This window comes from Ochotona curzoniae, unplaced genomic scaffold (genome assembly GCF_017591425.1).
Source record: "Ochotona curzoniae isolate NIBS_2020 unplaced genomic scaffold, NIBS_Ocur_1.0 contig_1274, whole genome shotgun sequence".
Lineage (NCBI taxonomy): Eukaryota > Metazoa > Chordata > Mammalia > Lagomorpha > Ochotonidae > Ochotona > Ochotona curzoniae.
Window position 1 is genome coordinate 28,309,733 of NW_024465023.1, and position 17,638 is coordinate 28,327,370.

General features: G+C 31.7%; 1 protein-coding gene across 6 annotated transcripts in view; it reads right to left on the bottom strand.

Annotated features, from left to right (window-relative positions):
* The window catches only part of CNKSR2 (connector enhancer of kinase suppressor of Ras 2), a 232,610-nt gene that overhangs the window by 85,463 nt on the left and 129,509 nt on the right, over nt 1-17,638 (bottom strand). For all 6 annotated transcript variants that reach the window (XM_041000355.1, XM_041000362.1, XM_041000379.1 and 3 more), the window contains 2 exons: nt 14,458-14,591; nt 10,248-10,459 (listed from right to left, as the gene is read on the bottom strand). In XM_041000355.1, coding sequence (XP_040856289.1) covers nt 10,248-10,459; nt 14,458-14,591 — 346 coding nt within the window. The remainder of the gene's footprint in view (nt 1-10,247; nt 10,460-14,457; nt 14,592-17,638) is intronic.

The following is a 17,638-nucleotide window of genomic DNA, read 5'->3' on the forward strand; positions in this document are numbered from 1 at the left end:
CTTTAAAGGACTATACTATTGTAATAAGAGAGGTGAAAACAGTCAGTGGGGGAGAGAGGAAATGGGCAGGGTTGAAGGGGAAATCTCTGAGCCTATGGAACTGTATCATGAAAAATTAATAAGCAAATCAAAAACAAGTTTCCCTACCCAAGAAACATCTACTGTGCTGCATCAAAACTGCTATTGTCAAGGTCACTGAGGCCTCTATGTTTTAACTTCAACAGATAATTTTTGGAGTCCTTGAATTTTCTGATTTATCTTCAGAATTTGATGCAGAAAATGACTTCCTCCTCCTTTCAACACTTTCTTCACTCAGCATCCAGGACTATCCTCCTTTGTTTTTCCTTCTCCCTAAATTAGTAGCAACCTCCAGAGCCAAGCAAAAAATGTCAGTTCCTCAGGTACACATTCCTTAAATTCTTATTTTAGGCCAGATTTGTTTGCATTACTTCCTCATTTCCCTTCTAAGTTCTGCATAGCATCGTAATGACAATCAATAAATATCATTAAATTACTTGCCTGGATTGTCACCCCTCTAGAATGCAAATTTCACTATAAAAAGAAGCATCTCTCTACTGTCTTCTGTACCATCTCCTGCCCTTAAAATGGTGTTTAAATACAGTAGCTACTGAGTATTTATTAACTGATTGCTTGCTAAGAAAATAAATACGGAATTTTCCTCATAGGTAGATCAAGAAGCCAACAGACTTGGTCCCTAGTTCTATAGATTCTTTCCCTCCCTGCATCCTCTTTCCTTCCTTCTAATGTATCACTGCATCATGCTAATAAATCCTCTTAAATTTTCTAACAAAGAGAACCTATAGAAATGCTTGGTAATCAGGCCTGGTGCAATAGCGTAGTGGCTAAAGTCCTCGCCTTGCATACGCCAGGATCCCATATGGGCGCCGGTTCTAATCCCGGCGGCCCAGTTTCCCATTCAGCTTGCTGCTTGTGGCCTGGGAAAGCAGTCAAGGACAGCCCAGAGCCTCAGGACCCTGTACCAGTGTGGGAGACCGGGAAGAGCTCCTGGTTCCTGGCTTCGGATTGGCTCAGCTCCAGCCATTGTGGCCATGTGGGGAGTGAATCAATGGATGGAAGATCTTCCTGTCTCTCCTCCTCTCTGTATATCTGCCTTTCCAATAAAAATAAATAAATCTTTAAAAAAAAAAAGAAATGTTTGGTAATCAAATCAGTGCTAGAAGACTTGTCTTCTGATTTCTTATTTAAAAATACTTCCATAGTAAGCTATTTACAATATCTGTTTCAACATCACTGAATTGTTTGTTGGCTTCTTGAATTCTAACACTTAAAAAAAGCTATCACAAAAGACAATCATTTTCAGGGTAATAAACAGTCCCTGAGAAGTAATCAACTCTTAGAGTTCCTACAAGTTAAAAAAAAAACTGCAAAGAAATTTCTTTGACACTTTTTAATACTCAGGAAAATGCTTTCTCAATAGTCTGAGGAAAACTATACATATATACACATCTGTTCTGAATACTTTAGCCAATATTTTGATGAAAATGAGCAGAATAAAGAAGAGTTAAGCTCCAAGTGTGCCAATTCACCTATTAAATACCTCACATGTCAGACAGAACAATTAAGTTCATATGGCTGACTATATTTCCAGGAAAATATCCTGAAATTATTTAAGGCAGAGAATCACACATTTAAAAAGGAAGTATAACTGAATGAAATGGAAAGTAATTTTTAAGGTTAATGACAATATATCTGGATTTAATAAAATTAAGAATAGGGACTTTGATATTCAAGGCCACTGTGTTTCTTTTACAGTTTTGGATCAAAGAGTTTGGAAAAATGGCTTATAAACATGCCAGTATGGCTCTTATTTAAGCACTGGCTTTAATGACTTACAGACAATAAAATCAACTGCAAACTCTGAATTGATTATTAAGTTGAAATTTGTTCAATTCCATTAACAGAGAACAAAAGCAACAAAAACGTGAATTCCATGGATAAGTAACATTTTGTTTGTGTATTTTCCAACTGTTTTCCTAAAAGCTATCTATACTTTAAATATGAAGTAACATAAAAGAACTTTTGATGAAGAAAATACCAAACTGCATGAGAAATTATATGATAGTTTAAACACTTCATTTCAAGGCCAAATATATTTGCAAATAAGTTACTTTTGGTAAACATTCCACCAAGAGAAAAACCATGTACACTAAAATTGAGATGAATTTTTTTGGTTGGAATGTTGCCCCGGTGCACACGCACGTGGGTAGAATGATGGAGCATTCACACAGCTTTAATTTTAGTTCTGTGGCTTTTTGAAGGCTTTGGTGGATGTAAAATGATCTATGGTAAAATACTCAGGCCTCTTACTGCGCTTAACATTAATAAAGATGTTAACAACAGATGTGACACAAATAGGCAGATTCCATTTAGCTAAAAACAGTTCTCAAATTAATTGAAATATATCTATTTTTAAAAATCAGTAAAAAATTTGAAATCCTATCAACTTCTGAAATTCAAGTTTTCTTATGAAAAATGGAAAAAAAGAATTTTCATTTGAAAATTAACATTTCTATAATATCTTTAAAATTGCTTTCACATAATTTTTCCTATGAGACAATATTCTTCAGTGAGGCTAGAAGAAAAGTAGTGACCAAAAAAATTTCAAGAAGCATCAAAGTTAATTTCTTAGGATTTCTATGAAGCGTTAGGGTCAGTCCATGAATATGAACTTTCAAGTGTTCTTTTTACGACATCAAATTTCTTACCTCAATGAAGAATCATTCTAGAACACTTCTATTATGCAAAAATCCAATACATCTTTCTAGTAATTTAATTACATACATGATTACTGCTTTTGCTTTAAGCTTCTAGTCCCTAGTCAATCTGTGACTCTTACAAAATATTTTTACTTAAACATTTTGTGACTAATGGAGGATTAAGCCACAAACTGTGGGTGCAACCTTGTATATGTAGTCCAATAACTATAACAATGGGAAACAAGTTGTTCTGATATGATGTGTTATATAGGCGTGCTATGTTGTTACATGCATTTTAAGAGGCTGTATATTATTTTAATTATTTGTTATAATGTCTCCATCAAAATAACTTGTTTATAACGGTTAGAGTCATCTCTTCTTTGACAACCTGGGGCATAACCTTTGACATTTTACACCCTTGATTTCTGGGACGCTGCTCTGCCATGATATCTGTACAAGCAGTTTAGATTACAGAATATCATGCATTGATCTTTGCAGTTAGTTTTCATTACTTCAATGTGAATTTATCTCATGAATAATCTTTATTCTAGGAAGAAGTTTACATCTTGTATTTATGCAAGATAAAAATAGGATATCAAGAATTTAAGAAGACAACTGTTAGTGATACTACAAATTTAAGAACACAGATTTTTCCAAACGTTTATGTATAAGTACATGAGTTGTTTGGAACTTAATACATAAATTTTATCATTGGCATTTAGATTTTCAAGAGAAGTAAAAGTCATTTTCAATATTTTACAAAGTATATTCTATCAAATATTAGTTCCACTGCGAAGTTTAGCAATTACTGAGTTGCAAAAAGAAAAATAGCTAGGATATAAATAGATTGGGGGAACATGGAAGTTAACAGAAATCCAAGACTTTCAAAGCTGTTGATATGCTAATATGCATTTATGAATCTCCAAAAGGGGGATAAATATGCAGAGCTTTCCAACCATAGTTAACAACCAACTCTCTCTTTTATAGACGCTCTGTCAGAACCAGTGACCTGAAGACATACTTAGGAAAATGCTAAATTACTTCAGCCATGTTGTGATTTGAAAGCTAACACTAACATCTCCATTTCAATTTTACATAGCTGAAAATTTTTGCTTTTTTCTTAATATAGAAAAATGTATTTTGATTTCAACTAGTGACACATGTATCAAATTCTGTGCCAGGGGATTTCACATTAACATAGAAAACTGAAAGGTAAGGTAACCCCAGACACTGACAACTTTCCACTACTACTTAGAGAATACATTGTGAATAAATGTGTATGTGTATTTCATCTCTCTCACATATATATATATATATACACATACATATCAGCTGACTTTCTCTTCTTTAGTCAACCAAGACTTCTCAATAGAAGCATTTTACATTTTGGGACAGTTTTTTTTTTTAATTGGATGCTGTCTTGTACATTGCAAAATGTTTAGTGGCATCCTTGGTCTCTCTACTGATGTCAACAGCCAGCTTTCCTATCACTACAATTATGACAACCAAAAATATCCCCAGAAATTGCTAAATGTCCCCTGTGGGGCAATACTGATCCTCAGATGACGGTTACCGAGATAGGCTGTTTCTATTCTTGGTACTCATTCTGTGTATAAGGGGAGCACTGTTTCATCTAGCTCATATATTTTCTGTTGCTTAATTCCTTTGAAGAGGCTTATTTCCTGTGACAGCTGTATTAACTTTTAAACTACATTTACACATCTTTCTTCTGTATTCACAAATCATTTCCAGGAACTTCATCAAAAATTCATTTTTTCTTAATCTTAGTCCTTTATCTACTATCACATACCTTGAATATCTGAGCAATATTTCCTTTTTAGGTTTCATTTTCTTCAACTAATTTATTTTACAACATGTAGTCTCTCTGAAATTTATTAAATAAATCCAAAGAAATAAGTATAACTAAATATAGTATACATCACTTACTTCTACATTTCTGATTAATATTTCTATTTATATAGTTAGTTCTTTGGAAAGGGCATATTTTACTTGGACACAGAAATCTCCTATAGTAAGAACCCCATTTGATTGTGTATGTAGAGTAGCTGAACAACAGCTGAATACTTTCCTTATAAAGATTATTTATATTACAAAATCACAGGACAAAAAGTTTTATACTCAAAATTCTAAGAAATATGAGTATATTGTAGATTTTGATCCTTTACAAAATGCTTTAAATAATGTTTCGTTTTTACTGTCCAAAAGACAGAATAAATTTGTAAGTCAAGGAAAAGGTAATGAACTTGGAATCTAAAGAAACTATACTCACTTTATACTGATTAAAAACTCATTTTATGATATCATTGCCCATAGACCCTTAAACATGCTGCTGTAAGTCATTTAAGCTATTTTCTATTCACATAAAGGGGAAATGATATTTGATTTTCTCTTGTCCCAATTACTGAAGTGGAAAATGTTTAGATGCTATGTTATAGAAACTAATTTTTCTCAATGCACAATTCATGCAGGCATCATTTATGAGGAATACCAACTTTTAGGTATTTTAGGTATTTAGGTATTTTTGTGAGGTCTTAGATACTCAATTAACCAGAAGAGATCTGTATTCCTACCTTCAAACCAATAATGTTTTGTGATACTACTATACAAATGTTTTCCCCCTATTCCCACAAAATAAGACCACTCATAATATGTCTACTTTTTAGGAGATTTCAATCCATATAAATGTGCTATAACGGAATAATAAGGGCAAGGAGTTTCTAAACAAAGAGAAAGTTTATGGGGAAGTATTATTCTGAGAAGTGGTTACAAAATTGCTATCAAACTGAATATTTTCTTTGAAGCCTGAGAAGATGAGATTGAACAATTAACATGATTTAATGCCATCACTTCTCTCTATTTTCACACTAAAGTCTCTGTGTAGTCATGACATAAGGAAAATAAACACCTAATATACAAAGTATAAGCAAATTTGTCATTGAATTCTCATAAAAATATATGAAGAAAATGTTATCAACTTCATTTAACAAGTGAGAAAACTGAGCCCACAGTCAAATCCTCAAGTTCACACTGGAGTAATTGAATGGGAGGCAGAATTCTCCACCATACCATTGAAATAACTAGTGCCAGTAACCACTAATGTAGGTTGCTTCCCTTCCTAGTATCAGTGGTTTCAAAAGTTCTTGTTATTTGTCTATGAAAATAAAACATATTATGCTATCTGTTACAAAAGAATATAGCGCAATTTTGCTCATTCTGCCCCTACCACACCTCCCTACCAATTTAACAGTCTATTCCTGAGGTCTATCAAGGCCTGTGTAAATACACGCTCACATAGTACAATAAGTAGAAAGTAACACATACAGAAAAAAATCAAACCTAGTTCTGCTTGCCTGCAACCAAACCTTTGAACTTATAAGGAGTACTGCTAATTGTTAAAACTGTTTTCTATGATATAGAAAACTATAATATGTAGGGTCAATCAGTATCCATGAGCATTTAATTCATGTATTCTTTTTTTATCAGACAACTGAGTTCAACTCTCTGTATTTCAGAATTCTCAGCTGTAAAATAAGAATGTTAGCAGTATATATCTCATAGAATTGCTTTGAGAATTAAAGTTTTTCTTTAAATAAACAGTTTGAAGTAGATAAAAATAAAAATAAGCATTATTATTTTTCTACAAAGGTAGCACACTGTCCATATTTAACTTGTCTAATAGCTAATGACTTCAAACATATCTGATATGTTAAATCCCACAAAGGATCAAAACGAAGTTTTTATAGTTCAACTTTTTTTCTGCATTATGTTCAGCAGGATCATGTACTTTCACTTGTCATTATTTTTTAATACAAGTGAATATAAAGCATTGGAAAAAGATACACCAATGCAAAACGAACCAAAAATGAGCTGCAGCAGTTATTTTCCATTCAGATAAAATAGACAAATCTAAGATACAAAGCATGTTTGTATACAGACAGGAGCACAGATTTAACAAGATATAAAATCATAAATATATATGCACTCAAGCCAAGATCATGCAGATATATAGAACAAATATTATTCATCTTAAAGAGAGAGACAGGCTCTGATACGGTAAGAGTGGGAGACTTCAATACCTACTGTTTCCAATGAAGAGATCATCGAGTGAGAAAATAAACAAAGATAGATCAGAGTAGAAGTACACCAACGAACAAGTACACCTAACAGACATTTCCCCCAAAGCCATAGAATACACATTGTCCTCATTAGCATTAGCAAATTTTCTAATATGGATTACATACTGGGCCAAAAATAACATCTCAGTAAATCAAACAATTGAAATGAACAGGAAAATTAACTACCTTTGTGAAACAAATGAAAATGAAAACACAACATATCAAAATCTGTAGAACATAGCAAAAAGCATACGCATTAAAGCATAGCATTAAACTGGAAATGTACAGTAGTAAGTGCTAATAACAGAAAACAAAGGTCACAAATGAATGATCTAACAAGATAAGCATAAGGACTTAGAAAAAGATCAAAGAGAAACCCCAAATTTTCACTATGTGAGAAATAGTAAGAATCAGAGCAAAAATTAAAACAAAAAACTTTAAAAAAAGATAAAATAAAAATCTGATTTCTTGAGAAGACAGACAAACCTTTATCTACATTAACAAAGAAAAAGCCCAAACAATCAAAAATCAGAGACGGAAAATGACACATTGCAGTCGATATTGTAGAAATACAAAAGATCATAGAAACTATCATGAAGAATTGTATGCTAACAAGTTGGAAAATCTTAAGGAAATAAATTCTTACATATGTAGCCTACCAAGATTAAATCAAGATACAGAAAATCTAAAACGACTCAAAACAAGTAAAAGGATCAAGCAGTAATTAAAAGTCCAGGATCTGATGGCTTACTATTGAATTCTACAAACTATTTATACAGAAATCAACTCCAATACTTTTGAAACTGCACCAAAATATTGAAAAGGATGGAACTTTGTGTGTTTTTTGAGGATACATCACTCTGACACCTAAACAAAATAAAAATACAACACACACACACACACACACTACAGATTGGTTTGTTAAACTTCTCAAGAAAATATTATGAAACCAAGTCCAAAATAATATTAAAAATCTCAATCAGTGGGAAAAAAGTCACATTCAAGAAAGTTTATTCCAGGGATGTAGGAGAGATTCAGCACTTGCAAATCAATGCATGAAATACATCACATAAATAGAATGAATAATGCAAACCTTACGGTTATTGCAGAAGATGCAGGAAAACTATTTGATAAGTTTGAAAATCACTTCATGATAAAAATTCTCAACAAATTAGATACAGAGAATAAATACATCAAAAAGATGGCTACAGATGACAAACCAACAGTCAATATTATCCTAAAGAGGAAAACTCAAGCATTCCTCCACCTAGATTTAGAGCAAGGATTCCAATTTCACCACTCTTATTCAATATATTATTGGAAGTATTACTAAAAGTAATTAGGAAAGAGAAAGAAAATACATCAAAATTGAATAGAAAAAAATCAAAATATCCATATGGGAGACACAATTTTTACAAGGAAAACTCCATTGAACAAGCTCGTGACACTGATACAACAATTAATACAAATGACCAATAAACATGCAAAACATTTTTCATTCACTAGCCATCAGGAAAATGAAAATAAAAACCATAATGGGATACCATCTCACTCCTTAGAATAACTATCATAGACAAGACAGAAATTAATAAATACTGGCAAAGATGTAGAGCAGAGGGAGCTCTCATATAAGTTGCTGGGGATATAAATTCACATGGCTTCTTAAAAATCTAGAAATAGCACTGCCACATGGTCCAGAAATCCTGTAAATGGGTATATATTAAAAAAGCAGGAACTCACTGTATGAAAGACACCTGCTCCACCATATTTATCACACAACTGCTATCAATAGTCAATATATGGACTCAATGAAAATATTCATCAACAGATGAATAGATTAATACAATATGGTATACATACACAACAATACTATTTAGCCATTAAAAAGAAGGACATCCAGTCATGGACAGGAAGCTGAATAGAACTGGAGGATGTTATGTTAAGCGAAATGAGTGAGACACAAAGACAAATGCCCCATTCTCATAGAATGTTGATTACTGGAAGTTGGGAGTAGGAAGAATACAGAACTTGGGTAAAAAAGGGAGGTGGGAAGGAGGGGAAGCTGGGTGTGGATTATAGGTTGTGACAATACATCACACTAACACATTAAGGAACTGATTTAATATGTATGAACTGTTTATACCAGTTCAACTTTCTTTTACTTTACTACTTTCACCCTTTTTGTTTTTAAGCTTAAGACTGTTTTAAAACAAAACATTAAATGCAAAGATAATATTGTCACACTTTAGAGTCCATGGAATGAGATTACTTTATAGACTGAAGTAAAATTTGAGAATGTATTTGGTGGAGATGAACAGCATTTAGAAATCCTCCATTACTATCCATTATTTATAACCCAGTGCAAATGTCATGACAACTTAACTGACTTCCTATGCAGACTACAAAATTTGAATTTCTGGGCTAAATTAGTTGTTTCTAAAGGCTCCCTACTCATCTGAAAGACTCTAAAGCATCTATTCATTTGCCTTACACATTAGGAATTATATTTTATTCAACTCTATATCTCCATTGCTTGGTTTACTTCATGTATACAACAAATATTAAGTGAGTTAACAATTTAATTACTCTTGGAGAAAACTATGGTCACAAATTCCTGTCTGATAGGTAAGTTACATTAACATTTTATTTTGTAAAATTGAATACATTAAACTGCTAGTGACCTCAAACAATTTTTATGCAGTAGCAAAAACTTCCCATTAAATAGAGTATTTGCTAATATCTACAGTAAATGCTCAGATGCGATTAAATTTTGCATATTTTTGTTTCAGATTCAAAAGTTGCATTGCTTATTTCAATTGTTATTAGTGTAGAAGCAATTTCCCTGAAAAAAAAAATCTTTTTAAATTAAAAAAAATGCTGAGGATTAAAGAGATAATTTCATTTAAAAAATCATACTAACAGCTTTCATTTTTTTTTTAAGGAAATGCCTATAATACCTACACTGAAATAGCAGAATGATGGAGTTATAATTGTTTTCGAAGGCCTATACTACTGTAATTATATAAAGGAAATCAGTGAGGGGAGGGGAAAACTCTGAGCCTATGGAACTGTATTATAAAATAAATTAAAAATAAAAAAGAGAAGTGCCCGAATTACAGGATGCTTCAAATATTTTTCTAACCATTATGACCTAAAATGTTGCCTACTTTTCCTGCTTATCTTTAGAAAACCTAAAATGATTTTTAATGCAATGCCCCAAATTGTTGAGATTCTATTTAAAGGCACTTGACAGACATAGCTCAGTTGTTAAGCTCAATTCAAAAGTTACCAAATAATTTTATCAACTAAAAGCCTACAAAAGGCATCTGACATTTTCCTTCCAGGTATATGTTAACATGGAAAGAATTCTTACCATAAGTTGGAGTGCTTTCTCGTCTTCCCTGACTGCTCGATCTCCCTTTTTCATATTCATAGCAGTACAAGACAGCATCTTCTTCAACAATGTTAAATCTTTTTCGATATTCCTGATCCAGAAATGAATTTGGTGACTCAGATCCTTTATGCACTGGCTTGCCCACCATATGTCCTCTGAGATCTTCACAAGGAAGGTTTCCTTTTTCATCCCTAAAGTGAGGTTAGAGTAAGGAGAAGGATGTAGGAGAGTGTTAGCATGGTGAAAGAACACAAGGTCTAAAATACTAACATGCCTTCCATACATTATATCTCCTGTTGGTTTCAAACTTTCCTTGAGGTTTACAGGACAGTTATGAATTATTCCTAATTTACAAAAAATAATAATAATAAAACGAAAAACCATTGAGGTTCAGAGAAGTAAATGAGTTTCTTCAATATCACATAGTTAATAAAACACCTGGAAACTCTCACATGCAGTAATAGTTGATTGGGCTCAAAATTAGTGGTATTTTGATAGCAATGTTCCATTTAGAACTCACTAAATTGAAACTCATTTTGTGAAACATTTTACTGAATAGTTCTAAAATTTTACACAAAAATGCTTTTGTTCTAGAATATCACTATAAACAAATACATTGTTGCATCATTGTACATTATTAATTATATTTCTTTCTAGTTCTTAATTCTTTCCAATTCCCCTAAATAACATTATGAATCTGTGTTACAAAATCATAAAAAAAATATGCTAGGAGCTAAGAACTGAAATGCTAAGTTTATAGAACAAACTGAATTATAACAAGACAACAGATCAAGTCCAGTGACATCTTATAAATGTTGATGAGTTTTAAAAAGTAATATTAAGTCTATTATGTAAATCTTATCCAGAATAAAAAAAATCTGTATTTTTCAATTTGTGTGCAGATGTTTAAATCAGGTTTGTACAAATTTAGAAAAACTTTATTACTAGTAATTGATTCTATTGAAAAGATTATAGTGGAATGCTAAGCTTGTAACTGTGAAAGGAAGGAATATGCTGTTTTCGTAAATGGGGATGAAATAGGGAAGAAGGAGGTATGAAGAAGAGTCCCTAGAGTCCTAAATCTGTACCAAAGAATACCAAAAAATACCAAAACTCACTGGATCAGCAAGTTGTCTTATCTACTTAACCTACCATAAACTGATGTTGCCATTCACATTGTCATTTTCTAAGATTAAAAAAAAAATCTATCTCAAAATACAACAACATAGTTATAAAGTTGGTTCTTAGGTAATTTGAAGAAAATCAGTATAAAATTCAGGTAAAATTTTATCTTAAGCCACTTGAAAACTTTTCCCCAACAAATTGTCTGGTTCAAGTAACATCAGAAGTACTTTAGCTGTATTAATTCACTGGTCTATAATTAGAGACCCACTTTGTGCTTGGAAAATGGAGGAGGTGGTATTTCTTCCTCTACATGATATTAAGCAGCAGCCTTCTATCAAGAAGGTAGATTGCACATGTCTGCATAGAATGAATTTTATGACATTGAATTCAAAAAGTACAAAACAAAAACTAACTTTCAAGTAGAATGAATTGATAAATGTACTGTGTATATAAGTGTATGTGCATGTATGTACACATCACAAGCCCTTGAAGAACTCAGCGTATTGATTCATCCTGCTGATATATCTTTCAACTTTATACAGTTATTTTATATCTCTGTTCTTCTGCTCTAGAATAGGTAAGGAAACAGGTTAAAATAGTGTTGCTTTGATGGATTTTCTTTATATTTACTGGTATACATTAGAATTGATAAATTAGTGCCTAAAGTTCAAACTTGTTCAAAGAGCTACAAATTTTTCATCTTCATTATATTTTTTCTTTGTATTTCCTGTGTACACATTAGAGTTGATAAATTAGTGCCTAAATTTTAGTTCTTCAGTGAGCTACAAATTCTTCATCTTTACTATAGAAACAGAAATTTGGTTAGGTAGAAAAATATTATAATAATGAAATTCTATTGAGTTATGAAACAATACCAATAGTTTCACTCAGTTCACAATGAGTGTTTTCTCTTTCAGAGAAAAAGACATGCTTGCAATCCTTTTACTTATTTTCTTTCCTGAAACACATGTGCTCCAGGTTAGTAAATTATATTTTCCTGTAAATCATTTGTCTTATAGCTATAGTTAACTGTTAAAATAACGTGATATATGAAGTTGACTATATTATTACCTGTTGACAATGCAGTATTTTCAGTGCATTCTGCCACTTGAAAAACGTTATAATTAGCTTGAAAATTTGTCCTACTAACTAACTTGAAGACCCCATTTTCTAAGATACGAAATCTTTTCCAGTAGTGTGAATTAAACACATAAATCATGTATGTTCACAGACCAAGATACCTATTCTGTTTTTAATGACAGGGAAAAACAGTAAGTGCAGAAGAGTTCAATTATGCTAACCACACTGATTTTCATGATGCTCAATTGAAAAAAGAGTAGTAAATTTGTATCTTAAAAAGATTGATAACTGCAACAAGTTTTACCTTTGGAACTTCAAGTCACATGAGATAATCCAGCTAATTAACACAAGCTATGGTAGAAAGGGGTTGTAATGCAAGAACTGTTCTGATTTTTATCTTGAACAACTGTGTGACTAACCCCCCAATTTGACCCAAAATTCATTTAGAATATTGTGTTAAATTAGACATTAAGAGAACCAATTAAAAATCAGATAAAGAAAGATGGGCTGTGAATTAATAGAAATGTTAGGCAATACTGACAGGTCAAGATCTTGCATTCTGATAATAGCTTTAAATAGCATGTTCCAGCTTTTTACTGACTTCAGTATGCTGCCTCAATAAAATTTTCACTATACCTGACACATAGAACTGGTCTAATCCATTCTTCTATCTTTGTAAGCATATTTTAAATACTCTTTGTGTAGCGGACACTTATTTTATAAAGTAACTCCCTATACAAGAGAGGAAAGCATGTTAAAAAAATTGGAGATTTCACAAAAATGATCCTTCGATGTCTATTTGTATATGTAGTCTTCTTATTCACAGATGTAGTTCTCAAATAATCATGTGCAATGAAATAAAGTTTGCTGCAATTCAAATAAAACCAAAATATAAAGCAGTTGTTTGCTATTTGGAACACACATGCTTTCAACGCTACTTACGCCAGAGTATCCAGCGTTTGTAACATTGACTCCTCGTATTAAATTTCAATTTGCATTCAGTAGGATATTGGCTGAATCTGTATGTCTGGTTGCAAACTGAACATAAGGCTATAAATCATATTTTAGGTTGATTAAATTCCAGGTTAGCAAGTTACATTGTCCTGTAAACCATTTTGTTATAGCTATATTTAGTTGCTAAAAATAACACTGATATATGAAATTGACTATTATTTTGTTTCCTGATGACAACATTGTATTTTCAGAAGTGTCATTTTTGCCATATATCTTAAATTATTGATTTTTAGTTACTATAGAATTTATTTAAAAGCTAAATCAAATTTCTTGTGAGTAGTTTTAATTATCTTCATTTGGTGCAGGTCCTTTTTTATAATGTTAGTAACCCAGAGGGTTGAACAATAGAATGTTTTTGGAAAAAATGCAGCATAGTGCATAGCCGTATCCTGCCATACATAGAATGATTTCCAAATAAAACCGCAAATGAAATGGAGGTATAATCTCAAGAAAGTTAAAAACAGATTTTATGATAATTCATTTGTTTTGTAAGCTTTATTTCCTAAAAGAAATATTAATGCAGTAATAAAGTAGAAACTCTAGGCACAGAAATATTGAGAAAAATCACCCTGTCTTCATTATCATTACAGAAAAACTTATCCATGATCTTCATTTAAGAAATCACAAGTCATCTATCAATTTTGCATTTCTTAAAAAAATTATGACATTTTTCAAAGTAACCAGGATTTCTTGGGGTTTCTAAGCTAAACAGCCCCACTTACTATTTAATTACTTAAATGATCGCAACTGCTCTCTAATATTTGTTTCTAATATATGTTAGAAAAACAATAATATATAATATTTACTAAAAATTGTTATTAAGTAAAATGCACTGTCTATAATTGGGATGCAGTACCAAATTCTTAATTGAGAAAATATTCAAGGTGAATGCTGAGAACAGACTTCACAGTTCATAGTTGCTCAGTTAATTTTTAGCTATCCATCCAGAGCATGACGGTTAGTTTCATACCTGGGAATGTACGGTTCTGCAGGAGGAGGGGGAATGTAGAGATCTTGGAGGGCAGAACTGTCTCTTTTGGTGGGTGTACTTATGGTGCTGGAAGGCGTGGCAACGCTGCTTGTGGGACTTCTAGGTATAAGAGGCTGGTTAAAATGAAAAAGAAAATACATACGCACACAAACAACACAAACAACAACAACAATGACATATAGTTATCATTTTAAAATAGTCTATTTCTGAAATTTTTTTTCAGAAATATCTTGAACTTGGCTGAAATCAGGAAGTGATGTTATTGCGTATGAATATTGCTTTGAATGCCTTAAAACAAATATTACAGGCTTGCATTTAGTTTGCAACTCACCTTTTTCTATGGACTAAGCAACTAAAAGCTGTTTATAAGGTAAGAAAATACTGTAGCATGTTTCACAAGGAGAAGATTTATCTTATAGTTAGAAATTTATTTAAATTGAATTAACTTTGTTAAAATCCTACCTTTGAAAGGAAGAAAATAAAGAGTAACTCTGAAAGAATTACCTAATGTTTGAGAAGACTACTTCAGATCTCCCCCCAAAAGACAACCCATACTCCAAGGGTAGCAGATTGTCACAGATTCTCAGAAAAGGTTACAAAAATGGATTTGAAAGGTCAGTACAAGAGAGCAGTTTCTAGGAAAATGTATTTTTCTTGGCAATATAAACACAATTAACTCTCTTCTCAAAGTCATTTTATGGTATAGCTTTACAGTGTGGTGATTCATGTGAAACAACCATTTTACCTTGCATAAGCACATACATATTTCTTTGTCATTTAAAATAATCTTAATCACTTATCTATATATTTCATCTTCATCTTTGTATTTAAGTACTGAATAGGAGGGTATTTTTCAAAGGTTGTGTGTGTGTGTGTATATTTATATACACACAAATACATGCATGTATATATGTATATACACACACTAAATTCGGCAGTACATCAGGACATATTAACATCAGAGCACACCCACTTTCAAGCTTCACAGTATTTGGGAGCAACCTCATGGCTTAAGAAAATATCCTAAAATGAAACTGAAGTTTACAAAATTTTTATGCTCATCTTACAGAACTTACTAATTAGCTATAAATACAACTAATATATAAAAGAAATTCAATGCAATCCCAACACAAAAATAGTGACCATAAAATCAACTGTATCCTTACATGACAAGATGCTGTCATTTTAATAAGTAGGAAAATACTTTGAGCATACCTATATAGATGCTTGGTTTTATTATTTTAACATGCAATGCCAGAGACATAAATAGTATATTATAACTATTTTATACTGGAACAATACTTTTGTACAGATAAACATTGTTTTGTTTTTTTTTTTCAAAAATCCACACATAGATACAATGGAAAGTACATTGTAGGCCACTGGGGTAGCCTACACAGTTTACGACGTATTTCATGATTTTGACCTTCCTTGTTAAGCACAGCTCACCTTAATAGCTTGAAATCACACATCCTGCCAAAATGACGGTTAAGTTTTAATCTATGTGAAATAGAAATTAAAGAAAGAGAGAGAGAAGGGAAAACGGAATGATAATGTATTTTGGGATCTTACAATATCCACCTCATACGATATAAAAAAGCCAGAAGTTTAACATAATATTTGAAGATGTTGGGTAAAAGTTTTTCTGCTTACACTAATTTTAGACTACTGTCCAGTTAAATTATTCCTATCTTTTGGAAGAAAAACTCTTAGCAATGGGAAAATCAAAATCGGAAATCATACAAGTAATCAGGGGACAACCTGCACTAATGAATACCATGAAGTCCAAGGAAAGAAACAATTATATTCTTTCCTAAGATGTTTTGTGCCCCTACAACAGATCTTTGAATGACAGACTCAAATATGTTCATATAGACATATATACTGTGATGTGACTGTATATACTGCGATGTGACTCTCCTTATAACTATTTTCCTGTCAGGACATGTTGGCTTTAAATACAGATGATAGTAAGCCTGAGTTAAATTTCATCACACTAGAAATGAAAAATACAAGGTTTACAACACAGCATAGTATTTTGTAATCTTTTGTAATAGATGCAGTGTGAAAAGAAACACTAATATTAGCATTCTTTTTAATGCCTTAAGGCTCTTTCACTTTAAAATTACCTAATATTACAAGCAAATTTAAAAGTCAAGTTCTAAAAAAGCAAGCTTTTCCAAAACAATCTTAACTTTCTTATCTTTCCTCTTTTAAGGTGATGCTTTCTCTTTAAGGACTTCTCTCTTACACTGTAAGTATCTACACAACTAAAGATATTTTTTTCTTATTTAGTATCCACTCTAACCTGACCACCAGCCATTCATAAAAAGGGAGGAAGGAAAAAAGTGGTGGTTAGGGGTGTAAGTGTATTTCAAACATGTTTGAAGTATGAGGTAAGGACCAAGACAAAATTTCTTTTTTCTACTTCTATTACCAAGATTGTATTCCTTGGTATATATGTTGTACCGTTTTCCACCGAAAAAATTTATTATGTATGTCCTCTTTCTTCATATTGACATTTCTCTAGGTGTCTACCACCAGCAAGAAGTTCTAATTAAAGTAATCAGTTAATATGCTTAGATGAACCAGAATATACTTTGAAGAAATATGTTTAAATTGGTTTGATTGTGACAAGCAGGTTCCATCTACTGAAATGGCCAAAAAAGTGCTTTTTATTTTAAAGAAAAAGGAATTGCTCCATTCTGATGTGTAATCCAAATAGCTAGTTGTTTTTCTCATAGGTAAATCATGGAAATTTTTCAGTTAGTTTATCATGGAAAATTTTCAGTTAGTTAGTGACTTGTTTATCAGTATGCCTTGTGCAAATTTCATAGTATATATTAAACATATTCAGTACATAAAATATAAATATATATTTCAGTCTACTAATTGTAATATTGTAAAATAATACAAGATAAAAATAAACATTCTTCTGAAAAATGAAATTTAAAAATCTTGGGAATTAAATAATTGGAAAAATGATGAAATAGAAACTTCATGAGAACATCAAAATAAACACTTAAAAAGAAATGTTTCTAACTTCTAACAAGAATTGAAATATAAAATTAAACAACTGAAAGAGGGCAAAAATTAAGGAAGATTAGAAAGACAGGTAAAAACTGGACTAAGTCAATCACACAATAAATGATGAATAAAT